The sequence below is a fragment of the Carcharhinus amblyrhynchos genome, chromosome 16 (genome assembly GCF_965287045.1).
Source record: "Carcharhinus amblyrhynchos chromosome 16, sCarAmb.v2.hapA, whole genome shotgun sequence".
Classification (NCBI taxonomy): domain Eukaryota; kingdom Metazoa; phylum Chordata; class Chondrichthyes; order Carcharhiniformes; family Carcharhinidae; genus Carcharhinus; species Carcharhinus amblyrhynchos.
The window spans coordinates 2,205,783-2,222,321 of NC_137339.1; the positions used below are offsets into that span (position 1 = coordinate 2,205,783).

Genomic DNA, 16,539 nt, shown 5'->3' on the forward strand with positions numbered 1-16,539 from the left:
CGAGATAGAGAAACATTATTGCAGCCTTACACCCTACCTGGGATTAGGAGGATGAGGTGGAGGAGTAGCACAGAGTTCAAGAGATGAAAGGGATGCAGAGGCATTTTCCTGCTGCTATTATATCAGTAGCCCGTAGAGAGCACTGTGCTCAGAGGGTTCCTGGTTTCCTCTTTATAACACAACGAAAAGGAGTTGCATTGATATATCACCCAATGATACCTCAGTACTTTCCAAAGTATGTGACAGCTAATGAAGTACTTTTGAAGTGTAGTGACTGTTGTAAAGAAACAGCCAAATTGTGCAAAACAAGATCCCACAAACAGCAATGTGATAAAGCAGGAAAGCTGTTTTGCTGATGTTGATTGAGGGATAACTATTCACAAGGACACGAGGTGGATTTTCCTGTCCTTTGGAATAGTGCCATTGGATCTTTCACAGCCAGAGAGGGTTGGGTTTAATACATTAGCTGAGGCTGCATTGGCAATATTCTTTCCTCAGGAAAGTGTTAACTCCCAGGCCCGGGTTTGGGTCCGAGTCTCAGGGCTGATGCTCCAGCACTGCAGCTACAGAGTGCTATACTGTCACGGCTCTAACTTTAAGCTGCAGCCTGGTGAGCCGGATGTAATCTGTTGTAAATGTGGATCTGGATAATCCCAGTAGAATTAAAGGGATTGGCTGAGGTGTGGAATAAAGAGCAGCAGAAACATAGGGGCTGAATGGCCTCATGTGCAGGATTGGAACCCGACGGACTGTTTCATTTCAGCCTGACACCGGTGGCAATAGATGTTCATTAATGGTTAATTCACACAGCTGCCTCCTTCAGTGGAAAATCTCTCTGTGATAATATCAGGAATTCTTCATAATGAAACAATGTATTGCAGTTAGTGAGTGTGTGTGTGTGTGTGTGTGTGAATGTGTCTGTGAGTGTGTTTGTGAGTGTATGTGTGTGTCTGGGTGTGTGTGTGTGTCTGTGAGTGTGTGTATGTGATTGTGTCTGTGTGTGTGTGTGTGCGTCTGTGAGTGTGTGTGCATGTGTGTGTGCGTGTGTGTGTCTGTGAGTGTATGTGTGTGTGCGTGTGTGTGTATGTGAGTGACTGTGTGAGTGAGTGTGTGTATGTCTGTGTATGTGTGAATGTGACTGTGAGTGTGTTTGTGAGTGTATGTGTGTGTCTGGGTGGGTGTGTGTGTGTGTCTGTGAGTGTGTGTATGTGATTGTGTCTGTGAGTGTGTGTATGTCTGTGGGTGTGTGTGTCTGTGTGTGTGTGTGTGTGTGTCTGTGAGTGTGTGTGCGTGTGTGTGTCTGTGAGTGTGTGTGTGTGTGAGTGACTGTGTGAGTGAGTGTGTGTGTGTCTGTGTATGTGTGAATGTGTCTGTGAGTGTGTTTGTGAGTGTGTGTGTGTGTCTGGGTGTGTCTGTGGGTGTGTCTGTGTATGTGTGAATGTGTCTGTGAGTGTGTTTGTGAGTGTGTGTGTGTGTCTGGGTGTGTCTGTGGGTGTGTCTGTGTATGTGTGTGTGTGTGTGTATGTGTGAGCGTGTGTGAGTGTGAGAAGGTGGGATTGCCCTTACATTTCATTCTCTGTCCAGTGAGGGTTGTGGTTTGTTTCCATGAGCGCAGTGTTTAGTTTTTAATGACTGGAGCATTTCTTCATTCACCTGTTGTGATTAATGTGCGAGAATCCTGGCAAATTGGGACTCAAAGCTCCCAGTTGATAAATGTTTGGAGGGAAGCTGTTCAGCCTTGCTGTGTAAAGCAGTAATTACACAGCTCCTTAATGAACTCTGAGTATTGATTCAGACTTATTTAAGGTTCGGTAATCTCGTCTAAGTGTTTAGTGAGTAGATTACAGAGAAAGTCATGATTCAGTTGCCAGGGTGGGTCAGTTAGCAAGCATGTTGTTACTTTTGGTTTCCACTACCCATGAAGCAGGAAAGTTTAATGTTAATAATCTGAAACTTTGTGTGTTTGAGCTTCCTCCAATGCTGATGGTTTGATTTGTTCCATTTACAGTTTGATGGTGACAATATGTACATGAGTCTGACTGATGCCAACCAGGATTACCTGCCTGCCAATCAGGTAAGTGGGCAGAGATTTACACTCTCTGGTGTTCTGGATCCCCTCATTTTTTCACATACAAAGAATCCAAATGGTAGAAATCTGAACACCCTGTGTCTATTTTTTGGGGATGTAAATTGTACCAATTTATGTACTGATTGTATGTTGGCATAGCTCACATACAATCGATGCCAATACAGGGTAACCTGGGCCAGTGAGTGCCCCTTGGGCTAGTTCACTAACTGTGCCCCCATGAATAAGATTAAATTCATTTCATACATGCTGAATATTTCATAGCGAGTTATAGAAAATGCTTCATGGTTTATATATTGATAGAACTGTCATCAACTTCAAATGGTAAAAAACAAAAGAAGTATTGACCCTTTGGACACAGAGGGAGTGCACAGTTCTCACAGTCAGTGTTGTGAACAATCGGCACATTCCCTCACTTCACTCGCCCCTTGCTTTACGTACAAATCACTTCAGTCAGACCGGCAGGAAAAAAACTCCACAGATGGAAATCAGCGGAATGTGGTGACCCTGCGCCCGGGCAACGGGGATCAACACAATGTCTGGTGGGGCCGCACTCAGCACTGATTGGCCACATGTGGCCCCTGGGTGGTAGGTTACCCACCGCTGATCTATTACAATAATAGGTCCAATCGCTGGATTAGTAGGATTTTTATTTCGGCAAACCGACAGTTTCCTAAAAACAGATAAAGAAATGTAAATCAGAGGTCTCACACCCACTACAGAAACCCACTTTAAAATCCATCAATCATCCCGTCCAGGATGAGTGAGGCGGGAGACAGAGTTCCAGGCCTCAGTGTTCTTAGTTACTGACATAACTTTCAGGTAATGAAAGTTTTAATAAATATAAACCAATCCTTTTCTGTAGAGCCAGGAGGGACAGGATTAGTGATTGCTACCCTTCTCCCATCCAATAACCTGCTCGATTTACCCTCCCACCCCCCTCAGCACTATCTGAGGGCCAGGTATGATGTGGAGATGCTGGTGTTGCCAGTGGGGGTGGGCACAGTAAGAAGTCTCATATCACCAGGTTAAAGTCCAACAGGTTTATCTGGAATCACAAGCTTTTGGAACACTGCCCCTTCATCAGGTGAGTCTAGGGGAGGGCCAGGTAGACACACTGCCTGACAGCAAAGTCTTTGCACATTTGAAAGGTCTGAGTTTCAATCTTCACCACGCCACAGGCCTCTCCATTTAGCATCTCTTGACCAGCCTAACTTCTGGGCCTAGTGATTGCGTGCCTCCCCCTTGTAATAAAGTTGCCAACTCTCCGGGATTGCCCCAGAATCTGCAAGAATTAAAGATTAAGTCAGGGAACAGCAGACCTGAGGAGGAAAATCATAGACTGGGCGCCAAAGTAACTGACATTTGTTCATCTTCTTTGAACAATTTTGCTGACTCTTTTTACATGTATTGCTGATTAGAAAAAGGTTGATGTGGAGATGCCAGCATTGGATTGGGGTAAGCTCCAAAAAGCTATCAAATAAACCTGTTGGACTTTAACCTGGTGTTGTCAGACTTCTTACTGGAAAAAGGTTGACAGTCAAAAATCATCCAGTCCGCCAGCCAATCAAACTCTACACTTTCCAATTGACCAAGGAAAGGAGGTTGGGTGACCAATAGCTGGAGAGGAAGTTGGGGCTGGGAGGTCATGTGATGACACCTTCAGGGATCCGTGCAACCAGAGTTGGTGACTCTATCTCTCGACAGTAATGGTGACCACTCACATCACAATATTGTAAACAAACTACCACAGCTGGCCCACTGAACGGTGGCACCCACCTTCAGAATAAAGTACAGCTAAGTGTCTGGTATCCACCCCCACCCCCCTCCCCACTGCCCTCGCCCCCACACCCCCCACCGTCCCCGCCCCCCACCGTCCCCACCCCCACACCCCCCACCGTCCCCACCCCCACACCCCCCACCGCCCTCGCCCCCCCCTCCCCACCGCCCTCGCCCCCACACCCCCCACCGTCCCCGCCCCCACACCCCCACCGTCCCCACCCCCACACCCCCCACCGTCCCCACCCCCACACCCCCCACCGCCCTCGCCCCCCCCTCCCCACCGTCCCCACCCCCACACCCCCCACCGTCCCCACCCCCACACCCCCCACCGTCCCCACCCCCACACCCCCCACCGCCCTCGCCCCCACACCCCCCACCGCCCTCACCCCCACACCCCCCACCGTCCCCACCCCCACACCCCCCACCGTCCCCACCCCCACACCCCCCACCGCCCTCGCCCCCACACCCCCCACCGTCCCCACCCCCACACCCCCCACCGCCCTCGCCCCCACACCCCCCACCGTCCCCGCCCCCCCTCCCCACCGTCCCCGCCCCCACACCCCCCACCGCCCTCGCCCCCACACCCCCCACCGTCCCCACCCCCACACCCCCCACCGCCCTCGCCCCCACACCCCCCACCGCCCTCGCCCCCACAACCCCACCGCCCTCGCCCCCACACCCCCCACCGCCCTCGCCCCCACACCCCCCCCCCCACCGCCCTCACCCCCACACCCCCCACTGTCCCCGCCCCCACACCCCCCACCACCCGACCTTCTTCTTTCCACTGCTCATACTCTCTCAGAAAGCATTGTTAGTGCCTCTTCCAAAGGCAGGATACCACAGTGCACAAAATAAATGATAAGATCTGGGCAAATTGCAGCCAGAAAGGCTTATTAATTATTTCTGTGACCTGGCTAGATCTTCTCTCATTCATTGAGCAATTCAACTAAAAAGTTTAGGCCATTAATTTTTTATTTCAGAAAGCCGGAACGAATCTTTATTCCCCGACCCTGACCAAACTCATCCTGTAATCTCGCTCAACACAAACACAGAAAAGGCTGGATAAACTTGGTGGGTCTGACAGTTCTCCTGGAGAGAGAAGCAGAGTTAATGTTTGCAATCGAAATGATCCTTCTGCAGAATTGTAGTGTTGTAGGCCTATCACAGATTTATTGTCCCTTGTCATTCTGTTTGACCTCTCTCTGAGTCAGTCCAGTCTCCTCTACAATCAATGCCTCTTATTCCCATTCATATTTCAGAAGAAGGAGGCCATCCCTATACTGGCTCATTGGGAAAGCTATCTCATTAGTCCCACTCTCACTGCTCTTACCCTATTACCCTGCAAAATATTCCCCGTCAACTATTTATCCAATCCCTTTTCTGAAAAGTATGAATGTTTCCATCTTTCAGGCAATGTCCTAAAGAGTTTGCATGTTCTCACGGTTTCTGCTCCCATGACCAGCCATTGACCACCTCCTTGGCTGGACTCTGAGTGCCCATTGTGCCAGTCCCAACATTCATCATTCAGAAGCACGTGGCCATGGGGAGAATGTGGAATCCGTCACAGTCTAACCTCACACATTGCAGAGTGGACAACGTGGCTGAGATACTGGGGGGAATCCAGATTCCACTGAGCCCTAACAGTTAAAATTATTGCCAACCTTTTACCTTCCAGGACAAATTTCTGTTTGTCTTTTATCATTAACAAGGAGAACATTGCCCTAGTGCAGAATGTGACACTCTGTCAGCAAACACACTGACCTCACTGTAAGTAACTCCCCAACCAATGCACAGAGAGACTGGGGTTAAATAGAAATGATCTCATCTTTAGTGGCCAATGAAATCTTTGTGAACCTTTGAACTCTGGAATGACTGAGTCGTGTAATGAAATATGACATTTTGGGAAAGAAGAGCTCTTGACTTTATCAGAAGTGACATCTGATCAAATTAATGTGAACTTTTAACCTCCCCAAAAATCTTGCAGCCACACAAGTATATCTGAAGCAGCGTGCAATGTAGCACGGTTACTGTGACAACAATGTCAGGCTGAGAAGCTTATCCCATATCCAACCCAACTGATCCAAACACAGTGAGCTTTTGTGTGTGATACTGTCATCAGTTCTACATTTAATTGTTGGATTTAATCACAAAATTGACTTTCCTTTCTCCTCCAATACCATTTCATTTTTAGCTCCTTAGAATGACAATCTCAAAAGAGTGGGAGAGATAAACCAGGAATTGATAGTTTTACATTGGTTATTACTCGCCTCTGTTATCAGGGACAGAGTGACCACTTGGTTAGGTATGAGCTGACCGGAGAGAGCCAGAACTGGTGAGAACAGCCAAATGGATCTAGTTGAACAAAGTGAGGAGGTCAGTAATGTGGTTCACAGGGGATTGTTCATGGATGTTAGTTACATGGACTTCCAGAAGGCACTTGATAAATTCCTCTCAAGTACGAAAATGAGGCTGAGACACAGGGTAACATAATTTTGACCTTATATCAGAGCCAGGCTGTTCAGGGTTAGAATCTATTATTGAGGAAGGTTTAAAAATACACTTAGAAAATCATAGGGTGGATTTTCCAGCCCTTCCCACCAGCAGGATCTTCTGGTCCTGCCAAAGGTGATCCCCTGCGATGGGTTCCCCAGTGGCATGATGGGTGCACCATAGACATTGGCAGGACTGGAAGATTGGCCAATGGTGAGCTGCCTCTGTCACTAGAAATGTCGCCACGGGGGAGCTGGAAAATCCCCTTCCCCCCATAGATTATCAGGTAGAGTCAATACGGGCTTATGAAAGAGAAATTGTGCTTGACAAATATATTTGTTTTTTGAAGACAAAATGGCAGAACAGATTTGATGGGACGAGTGGCCTAATTCTGCTCCTATGTCTTATGGTCTTAAAACTGATAGGGTAGATAAAGGAGCGCCTGTAGATGTAATATATTTCGTTTTCCAAATGGCATTCACTAAAATACCACAAGAAGGGTTTTAAGACAAGCTATCGAGACAGTCATTGACAGCTGTGACCTCTGGAGAACAACTGCTTGAAAGAACTTTGAGAAGCTGAGCAGAAACAATAAGCTGAGCTAGGTGAGGAGAGCCCAGAGCAATCACAGCTGGATTGTGCAGCTTCCCAGCCAGTGCATTCTTGTGGCAGAGTGGGGTTCGTGAACCACAGCAAGCTATGCTTAACACAGACTGATCACCACCGCTCTCAGCAGCACCCTTCAGGGTCTTGTGTTTGGCAAATATACGAACTGTGTTTACGTAGGAAGTGGAATGTTGCATTCCAATGTTGCACTCTATTTGCTCCAGATTCAAAACACCACAACCTCCACAGATTCCCCTCACTGACTAACGGGTGCTGGGGAAGTTACCTCCATCAGGCTGCTTGATGTCAACTTCCAACTTGTTTTATTATCATTCTCGTCCTATGGGTTCACCAGTGTAGGATGTTCAGTCACCCCCATCAGCACAGCTAAGTATTGACTCAGCTGGCAGTTGGAGAGAGTGTGTCCTCATGAGGAACAAGAGTGAGGAAAGGTCAGAGTGAGGCAATGAACTGCCTCTCTGTGAGTAACACACTGCCACACTGACTGGAGAAATCTAAAAACATTACAAAAACACAAAACTGAGACACTGTGAACAGGACAAGCAGAGAGAACATAAAATGGGGCATACAGTTCTGAGTTGCTTTTATCTGTTTACAGTGTTAAACAAATCACTGCTTATGCCCAGAGGCTATGTTATTTTCAGGAAACCATTCTTTGAAATGTCAAATGTCAGTTCAAGAGACAATATCCAGTTCTCATTCAGCCCATATCGTGTTTTTCAAAACAAACACAGAACAATCTAATCTGCTACACAACACCACACTTCCATTATTACAGCCCAGGTTTGTTTGTGCTGGTTTTTTCAAATTGCTTGGCCATGCTGCAGAATGGGTGGCAGGAAGAAAGGAGTGGGGGAGATACTGAGATTGCACTGTAGGATTGTCAACTTTTCATTCATTTATGGGGTGTGGGCGTCGCTGGTTGGGTCCGCATTTATTGCCCATCCCTAATTGCCCCTTGAAAAGGTGGCGGTGAGCTGCCTTCTCGAACCACTGCGGTCCCTGATGTGTAGGTACACCCACAGTGCTGTTAGGGAGGGAGTTCCCCGATTTTGACTCAATGGCAGTGAAGGAATGGTGCTTTATTCCCAAGTCAGGATGGTGAGTGACTTGGAAAGGAACTTCCAGGTGGTTCCCAGGTATCTGCTGCCAATGTCCATCGAGGTGCCAGAGGTCACGGGTTTGGAAGGTGCTGCTAAATGAGTCTCGGTGAGTTGCTGCAGTGCATCTTGTAGATGGTACACATGGTTGCCGCTGTGTGTCAGTGGTGGAGGGAGAGAATGCTTAAGGTAGTGCCAATTAAGCAGACAAATTTGTCCTGGATGGTGTTGAGCTTCTTGTAGTTGGAGCTACACTCATCCAGGCAAATAGAGAGCATTCTGCAACACTCCTGACCTGTGCCTTGTAGATGGTGGACAGACTTTGGGGAGCCAGGAGGTGAGTTATTCACCACAGGATTCCCAGCCTCTGACCTGCTCTGGTAGACACAGTATTTATCTGGCTGAGTCCAGTTCACTCTCTGGTCAATGGTAACCCCTGTGTGACAAAGGGGCAAATCCTGAAAGCTTGCGAATTTACTGTTAAATAAATCGGTTGGACTTAAACCTGGTGTTGTCAGACTTCTTACTGTGTTTACCCCAGTCCAATGCCGGCATACCCACATCAATGGTAACCCTCCAGGATGTTGATTGGAGGGATCCAGCAATGGTAATACCTTTGGGTATCTGGGGAATTTATTCTTATTGGGGATGGTTATTGCCTGGTATTGGTGTGTGATGAAGCCTCGTGTGCCTTTACCAGCAAACATCCAAGTTTTGAAAAGAAAAATCATTTATAAAGGAAAGCATTAAGCATTGCCTGTAGCTTGAGGGTATGGTAGCTTGGATATTACTGGACAAATCAGCCAGAGAGTGAGTTTGAATGTGGCTGATTGAGAATTTGAACCCAGTTTGAGTAATCTGGATGTAGCAAGCAGGTCTCAGTATGAGGGACTGGGACACTGTTGGAGTGTCATAAACACACATCACTGTCCTTTAGGGAAGGAAACTTTTATACCCAGTCTGGGCCTATATGTGACTCCAGGCCCACACCAACATGGTTGAATCTCAATTGTCCTCTGAAGCAGCCCAGCAAGACACTCAGTTAGTGTCAATTTAAAACTGCAGCATTTCAAGAAGGAATCCTTTACTACCTCCTCTGAACAACATGGACTTCAGTCATCTTCAGAACATTGCAGAACATGTGACATTCACATCCCGAGAGTGAGTTTCAACATCTCATCATCGTTCTGACGATCTGACCAAGTTTGTGGAATGACCCATGTCATGAACGTGGATGTGCTGTGTAATCAAAACTTCTGCTCAGGGTAATCATAGCTGACATTGGAAATACCCAGATAACCTCATTTCCACTTCTCAGACCATCCGCAGAGATGTCCTGAGTCCCATTCAACACCATTCACACAGGGATTAGCATCAAGCTGCTTGATGTAAATCAGAGATCACTGTGACCGTCTGGAATGTCACTCAGACACCAGGTCCAGGGAGAGTCCCCTCAAAGGCAAATGCCTGAAATCTGGCCCCGCTGCATCCGAGCACTTCAGACTCTTCAGGAAGTGGTCACAAGGGACAAGTTCTATTTCCTTCCAAGAATTATTAGAAAAATTCAATCTCAGGAAATGTCGTTTTCTCCAGGATTAGACAAAACAATGGCTTCCAGTGGCTTCTGTCTGTTGGCATTGTTCAGTACTGCACTGAGAGAGACTTCAAACATCTCCAGAACAATGCACCCACTTGAAGTGAAAGGATAGATTTCCTGTCTCCTGTTTGGCTGCAGGTTTACGTTGCTTGCTCTTGCCATTAACTCTTTCTGGTTAGTAATCAGTCTGTTCAAATTCTCTGTATCAAACCAGTCATTGAACCACTTCCCATCTTGACAATACGGCTGGGAATTTATTTTGCACATTCATTGGATGTGGTTGTCGCTGGCAATTTAGAATCATAGAATCTCTACAGTGCAGAAGGAGGCCATTCAGCCCATTGACCACAATCCCACACGGGCCCTATGCCCATAATCCCACATATTTGCTCTGTTAGTCCCCCGACACTAAGGGGCAATTTAGCACGGCCAATCCACCTAACCCGAACCTCTTTGGAATGTAAGAGGAAACCAGGGCACCTGAAGGAAACCCACACAGACATGGGGAGAACATGCAAAATCCACACAGACAGTGACCCAAGCCAAGAATCAAACCCAGGGGTCTCTGATGCTGTGAGGCTGCAGTGCCAACCACTGTGCCACCATACTGCCCATTGAACACTGATTGTCCTTGAGAAGGTGGCAACGTTTCATTCACTACAGTCGAGTTCTTGGTCATTACAGAATCAACCAGATTGCAGTCACTTATTGGTCAGACTGACTTAGGACAACAGATTTATTTCTTTAATCGATATTAGTGAACCAGCTGGATTTTACGGGAAGCTACATGCTCACCATCAGCTTTTCTTTAAATTCCAGATTTATTTAACTAACTGAATTTAAATTCTCCCAGCTCCATGCTGGGATTTGAACTCCTGTCTCCAGACCACTAGCCCCGGCACCTGGATTATCAATCTAATACTATTACCACTATGTGATTACCCCACCAGCGCAGCAATGCACCTTGTCACAGAGTGTTGTCTGGCACAGTTCCAGTCCATTGCCAATCCTGGAATTCCCTCCATGAAGATATCCTCGGAATGTAAGAAGGTCCATTTAAATCTTTGCAGGGTAAAGGGTGGACAGTGGACACCAGGCTTGGTAGAACTGCCCACATCTTAAATAATGATTTGAATCAGGATACATTGCTTGCGTCTGCCTCTTGCAATTGGACATAATTAGAAAGAGTGTTGAGCCTCATCCTGAAGGATTGTGGGTCAGTAACCTGACCACAAAAGCTCAACGCACCTGATTTTTAAAATTCCTAATTTTCGAGGCAATCTGCTGAGTGAATCTGAGCAGACCCGAGGTTTGGAAAATTTAAAGTTACTGCAATAGCTCGGCAATAACTGGCTGTGAAAAGGGTTTAAAAAGGTGATGGGAAACCTAGACTGGTGAGTGGGCTGAAAGAGTGGGCCACAAGATTGAAATGAGGCTTGTTCACTAACCATCGCTCGGTGAATATGATTAAATACATTTAATATACACTAATAATGTGAAATCACTAACATTGTCACGTTCACAGAAGGTATTTATTAACAAGGGAAAACAGTATAGAGGCTGGCAGTCCCCCGGCTGCCCCGGTCCCTACACATCCCTTCTACAGTCTACAGACCGACGTCTACCTAAAATAGGACTGCACCCCCTGGGGTGATGACTCACTTTCAGTCCCAATTGGTCCCTCTGACCAGGTGACCCTCTCCTGCTGTGTTGTCCTTAAAGGGACAATTGCCACACAGCCCAAATATTTCATAACAAGTTATAGAAAATCTTTTATATATTAATAGAACCGTCATCAACTTCAAATGGTAAAAAACAAAAGAAGTATTGACCCTTTGGACACAGAGGGAGTGCACAGTTCTCACAGTCAGTGTTGTGAACAATCGGCACATTCCCTCACTTCACTCGCCCCTTGCTTTACGTACAAATCACTTCAGTCAGACCGGCAGGAAAAAAACTCCACAGATGGAAATCAGCGGAATGTGGTGACCCTGCGCCCGGGCAACGGGGATCAACACAATGTCTGGTGGGGCCGCACTCAGCACTGATTGGCCACATGTGGCCCCCGGGTGGTAGGTTACCCACCGCTGATTGAAACAAATACTGAAAGGAGGAGGAGAAGTTTCAGAACTGAAGCAGAATTACTAACATCGAGATAGAAACAGAAACTTAGCGGTACAAATAATAATGAAGCAAGAGGCCCCGTGATAATGGGGAGAGATTTTATTTACAGTTTTTGTAGTAAGAGGAATTGAAGAAATGAAAAAAAAACGGGACAAACAATTGGAGTCAATGTTCCAAAAAATTGGTGTCAGGATTGAGTGGTTATATATATGAATACACAGAGGGTTAAAATTAAACTTGGAGAGTCAGAGGCATCACTAAGCCTGAGGTGATATGACCCAGTGACTATAATGGAGACAGTGGGAGAGTTTGTAACTCATTCAAATCCATCCCGTTTCACAGATTTCTGTTTAGAAGGCTAAGCTGTTCCATTGCCATCTTGATCCAGCGTCCCTTGGATTGTCTGAGTGTTTTGTATCTGATCCACAGCAGAAACAAGATACGTTCCAGATAACAGGAAGTATCAAACTGTCACCCTGCTCAACACGGGCAGCAGTGAGTATCTCAGAGAATAAAATCACAGGGCTGCAAGTGTCCACTGAATATTTCTGTGTCGGGTTAGTGAGAAATTAGCATTCCTTTCAGACTGAAGATTGTTTATTTCCAACAAACCAACTTTCGATCAGCTTCTCACTCTCGATTCTTAGATTCAGATCTAAAAAATAATCTGTAGACAGTGCCAGTGGGGTCACTGGCAGAGCGTTTGGGTGATGAGGGAAAATGTTTGGGTGCTGGGGGAGGTTCGGTGCTGGAGAGAATGATTGGGTGCTGGGGGAGAGTGTTTGGGTGCTGGGGGAGAGTGTTTGGGTGCTGGCGGAGAATGATTGGGTGCTGGGGGAGAGTGTTTGGGTGCTGGCGGAGAATGATTGGGTGCTGGGGGAGAGTGTTTAGGTGCTGGGGGAGAGTGTTTGGGTGCTGGGGGAGAGTGTTTGGGTGCTGGGGGAGAGTGATTGGGTGCTGGGGGAGAGTGTTTGGGTGCTGGGGGAGAGTGTTTGGGTGCTGGCGGAGAGTGTTTGGGTGCTGGCGGAGAATGATTGGGTGCTGGGGGAGAGTGTTTGGGTGCTGGCGGAGAATGATTGGGTGCTGGGGGAGAGTGTTTAGGTGCTGGGGGAGAGTGTTTGGGTGCTGGGGGAGAGTGATTGGGTGCTGGGGGAGAGTGTTTGGGTGCTGGGGGAGAGTGTTTGGGTGCTGGGGGAGAGTGTTTGGGTGCTGGGGGAGAGTGTTTGGGTGCTGGGGGAGAGTGTTTGGGTGCTGGCGGAGAATGATTGGGTGCTGGGGGAGAGTGTTTGGGTGCTGGGGGAGAGTGTTTGGGTGCTGGCGGAGAATGATTGGGTGCTGGGGTAATGTGATTGCTGTATGGCTGTATGGGTCATACAGTGAGTACAATTTTGCAAAGCCCTCAGCACTTTCAGAAGATGAACTTTCTCAAAATAATTTATTGGTAAAATCTTAAATTTGGAGCCCCGTGCCATTTGGGAATAGGAAATAAGTGGGAATAACTCATTCAATCAAAATAATCCCAATGGCTATTTGTCTTCCTCGTGCTCCAATTCTCTTGTAATATTATCTGGACTCAGAATCGTGTGGGGTTCTGGTAAAAACATCCTGCGATAGGCTTCACTTGGACAGGAGTTTCCTAATCCTTAGCAGTATTAAGTCGATAAAGGTTTTAGGTGTTTGGACCCAGTTGGCTGCAGAGGAAAGCAATGGGAAGGACAGAGTGAATGTCACAAAGAATAACTGTCCAGATATTGCTACTGATTATAGTCAAACCCCTGGCAGAGGCTCATTGTGGTGAAGCCCACTTAGTGTCACTTCAATTGGCTAATCAAGACTCCAACAGCCAACAGCAAATGACAGTATCAGTGCTTAGGAGAAATATGGCTGACTGCAGCTCCCTGTTCCTGGGGGAAACATTTGGACTGCATTATAGAAGGGAAACGAAACTCGCGGTATTATGTTACTGCTGTATTATAAACATTCCCATCACAGTGTAAACCTCCCTTAAATTGAAATCAGGAATCTTTCTAGCTGTGAGTGTTTGCAGAGCCTGCTCACTGAACTGGGAAAGGATTCAAGCTGAGCCTATCTGCTGGGAGTACCTCAGAGTCCCAGGGAAAATCTAAAACTTCCGCAGTTTGTAACTGTCGCGAAGAATTTTGTAAATCTCCTAAACTTCAGGTTTTGAAACTGAAGACTGCCTGATGATGATTTGTTCTGATCACACAGCGATGATACACATTTCCTTTCTGCACTTGTTAGAATTTTAATGAACAGGGTAATTAATTCTGTTCTTGCTGTAATGTATTTGAAAGTGAAGTGTGTTCAGTTTGCAGTCTGTCTCCTCAACTCTCAGTGGACTCCATCAGTAGAGATTACAAAGGCCATTTGGCCCGTCTTACTTCCTGCATTTTGAGAGTTCCCAATGCACCCTGCATTCTAACACCCACTTGCTCCTTACATGAATCCAGGGTTTTGTCCCGACCTCGCCCATCTTCACACTCTGACTAGGAATCTTCTGAAATGGTGAATTGCACCAAAATTTCATTGCCACATCTTCCAGGGTTTCAGTGAAGATTTCAGGAAGTTAGTGGAATAAGCAAGAATGCTCAGGTGTTAGGGAAACACTGATATTTGAGCTTCAATGGCCAGGCATGGAAAGCATGATCTATGAAAATTAGCCCTAGTCTAAATAGAGCAAGTCTAAACTTTGCAGAGTTCTCAGGAGAGGAGGGATACCTTCTTTGGAAAAGTAGGGTACCCCCTTGGATATGGTGCTGGAACATCTTTGGGGGAGGTTTGGTGCCCTTTGCGAGACGTAAAGTGCTAAGTGGGATTATTAAAAGTGAACATGAATAAGTGTAGAAAATGCATAAATCGATTGGAACTGTCAAGGGAATTGTCAAAATTTCAAAAGTATCAGGAGCAACTGTTAAGACTAGATAGATAAATTTTTGAACAGTAAAGGAATTAAGGGTTATGGTGAGTGGGCGGGTAAGTGGAGCTGAGTCCACAAAAAGATCAGCCATGATCTTATTGAATGGCGCAGCAGGCTCAAGGGGCCAGGTGGTCTATTCCTGCTCCAAGTTTTTATGTTCTTATCACTGTCAAACATGTCAAAAGCATGTCAAGCAATTGTCAAGCTGTCAAAGCATTTAAAACTCCTGTCCTTTAAATCTTTGAAAATGTTGTGTGGAATGTTAAAATATCATTGCTTGCTATAGCCATGAGGGTTATCATTGCTGGATTTGTGCTGCATGGCTGATTTTACAGCTTTCCATTATTACAATAGGGTGTCTTCCTTTTCACATTTTCATTGAAAGTAGTCTCACAACACCAGGTTAAAGTCCAAAAGGTTTATCACTAATATAGTGACAGCTGGCAACTCCACATCACATTTTCATTGACAGCTCCAACCCATTATGGACCCTTTGAAATGGGACTATAAATTCCACTGCTTGTTTTTATGAGGGATTAAGCATTTGAATTAAATTTTGGTTCCCATAGGGATTATGGAGGATAAAGAATGTAAATATAGTGAATGGGTTTTTAGAAATGAGCGTTTTCTACCACAAACACTTACACTAGGTGTATTAGCATGGTAGGTATAAGGGCAAAAGATGGTGGCCGGGGGGCATAGATTGGCATTAAATTGATATAGGGACTAATAAATCCCCTGTGAGAGTGGCATGAGGGGCATGAGTTGGCATGGAAGGCATGGCGAGTGCATGTGAGCTGAGGGAATATGGGCTGAGGGCTTTTTTTGTTTCAGAAATTGCCAGTGTATTGAGACAAATGTTCCGCCCAGCCTGCCCCTGCATTTAGCAGCCTCCATACTCCTCCCCTGGGCATCCGCTCAACTCCCAGCGAACCCCGCTATCCCAGCATAAAATTCCAAATTTCCAGGGCACTTTTGCCTGAGTCGGAATTGCAGAGTGGGATGTGTTCAGACACTGGGCTCCTGAACCAGGCCCGGGCTGAAGAGTTTGCAAAGGAACGCAGGCAGGTTCAACTAGGGAGAAAAGACATGGCAGATGGAATATAGTCACGATGGGAAATAGACCGGAATTTTCCGGATCCACCCACATCAAAAATTGGTGTGAACAGGAGCAGAAAATTTGAAGAGCAACAAAAATCTGTTGAATTTAGGTGGGAATGAAGGATCAGAAAATTTGGCCCTCTGTGGGAAATGTCAGGTTATTTACTTTGGTAAAAAGACTATTTTATTTAAATGAAGGGAATCTGCAACATGCTGAGGTACAGAGGGATCTGGGCGCCCTGCTACATAAAACACATCTATAGCAAATAATTGGGAAGAAAAATGGAACATTGGCACTTATTGCAAGGGGGTGAGGTATAAAAGTCGGGAAGTCTTGCTGCGACTGTCCAGGGTGTTGCTGAGGCTACACCTGGAGCGCTGTGTATAGTTTATTTAATGAGGGACTCAGTTGCACCAGAGGCTGCCTAACGAGGTTAAATTTGGAATGAAAGAGCGGGTCTACACTCATTGGAGTTTAGAAGAATGAGACATGACCTTTTTGAAAGATCTAAGATTCTGAGCAGCGGTGACAGGGTAGATGCTGAGAAGATATTTCCCTTCACAGGGGTATCTAGAAGTAGGGCACAGTTTCAGAATAAGTAGTGTCCCATTTCTCTCAGAGGGTTGTAAACCTTTATAACCCCCGACTAGAGAGATATGTAGAAATTGGGTCACTAATTGTATTCAAAGCTGA

The 16,539-nt window shown here is 46.3% G+C and overlaps 1 protein-coding gene across 4 annotated transcripts in view; it reads left to right on the forward strand.

The window, feature by feature from the left end:
- tox2 (TOX high mobility group box family member 2) overlaps positions 1 to 16,539 on the forward strand; it is a 177,452-nt gene that overhangs the window by 96,095 nt on the left and 64,818 nt on the right. For all 4 annotated transcript variants that reach the window (XM_080204580.1, XM_080204577.1, XM_080204579.1 and 1 more), the window contains exon 2: positions 2,009 to 2,074. In XM_080204580.1, coding sequence (XP_080060706.1) covers positions 2,009 to 2,074 — 66 coding nt within the window. The remainder of the gene's footprint in view (positions 1 to 2,008; positions 2,075 to 16,539) is intronic.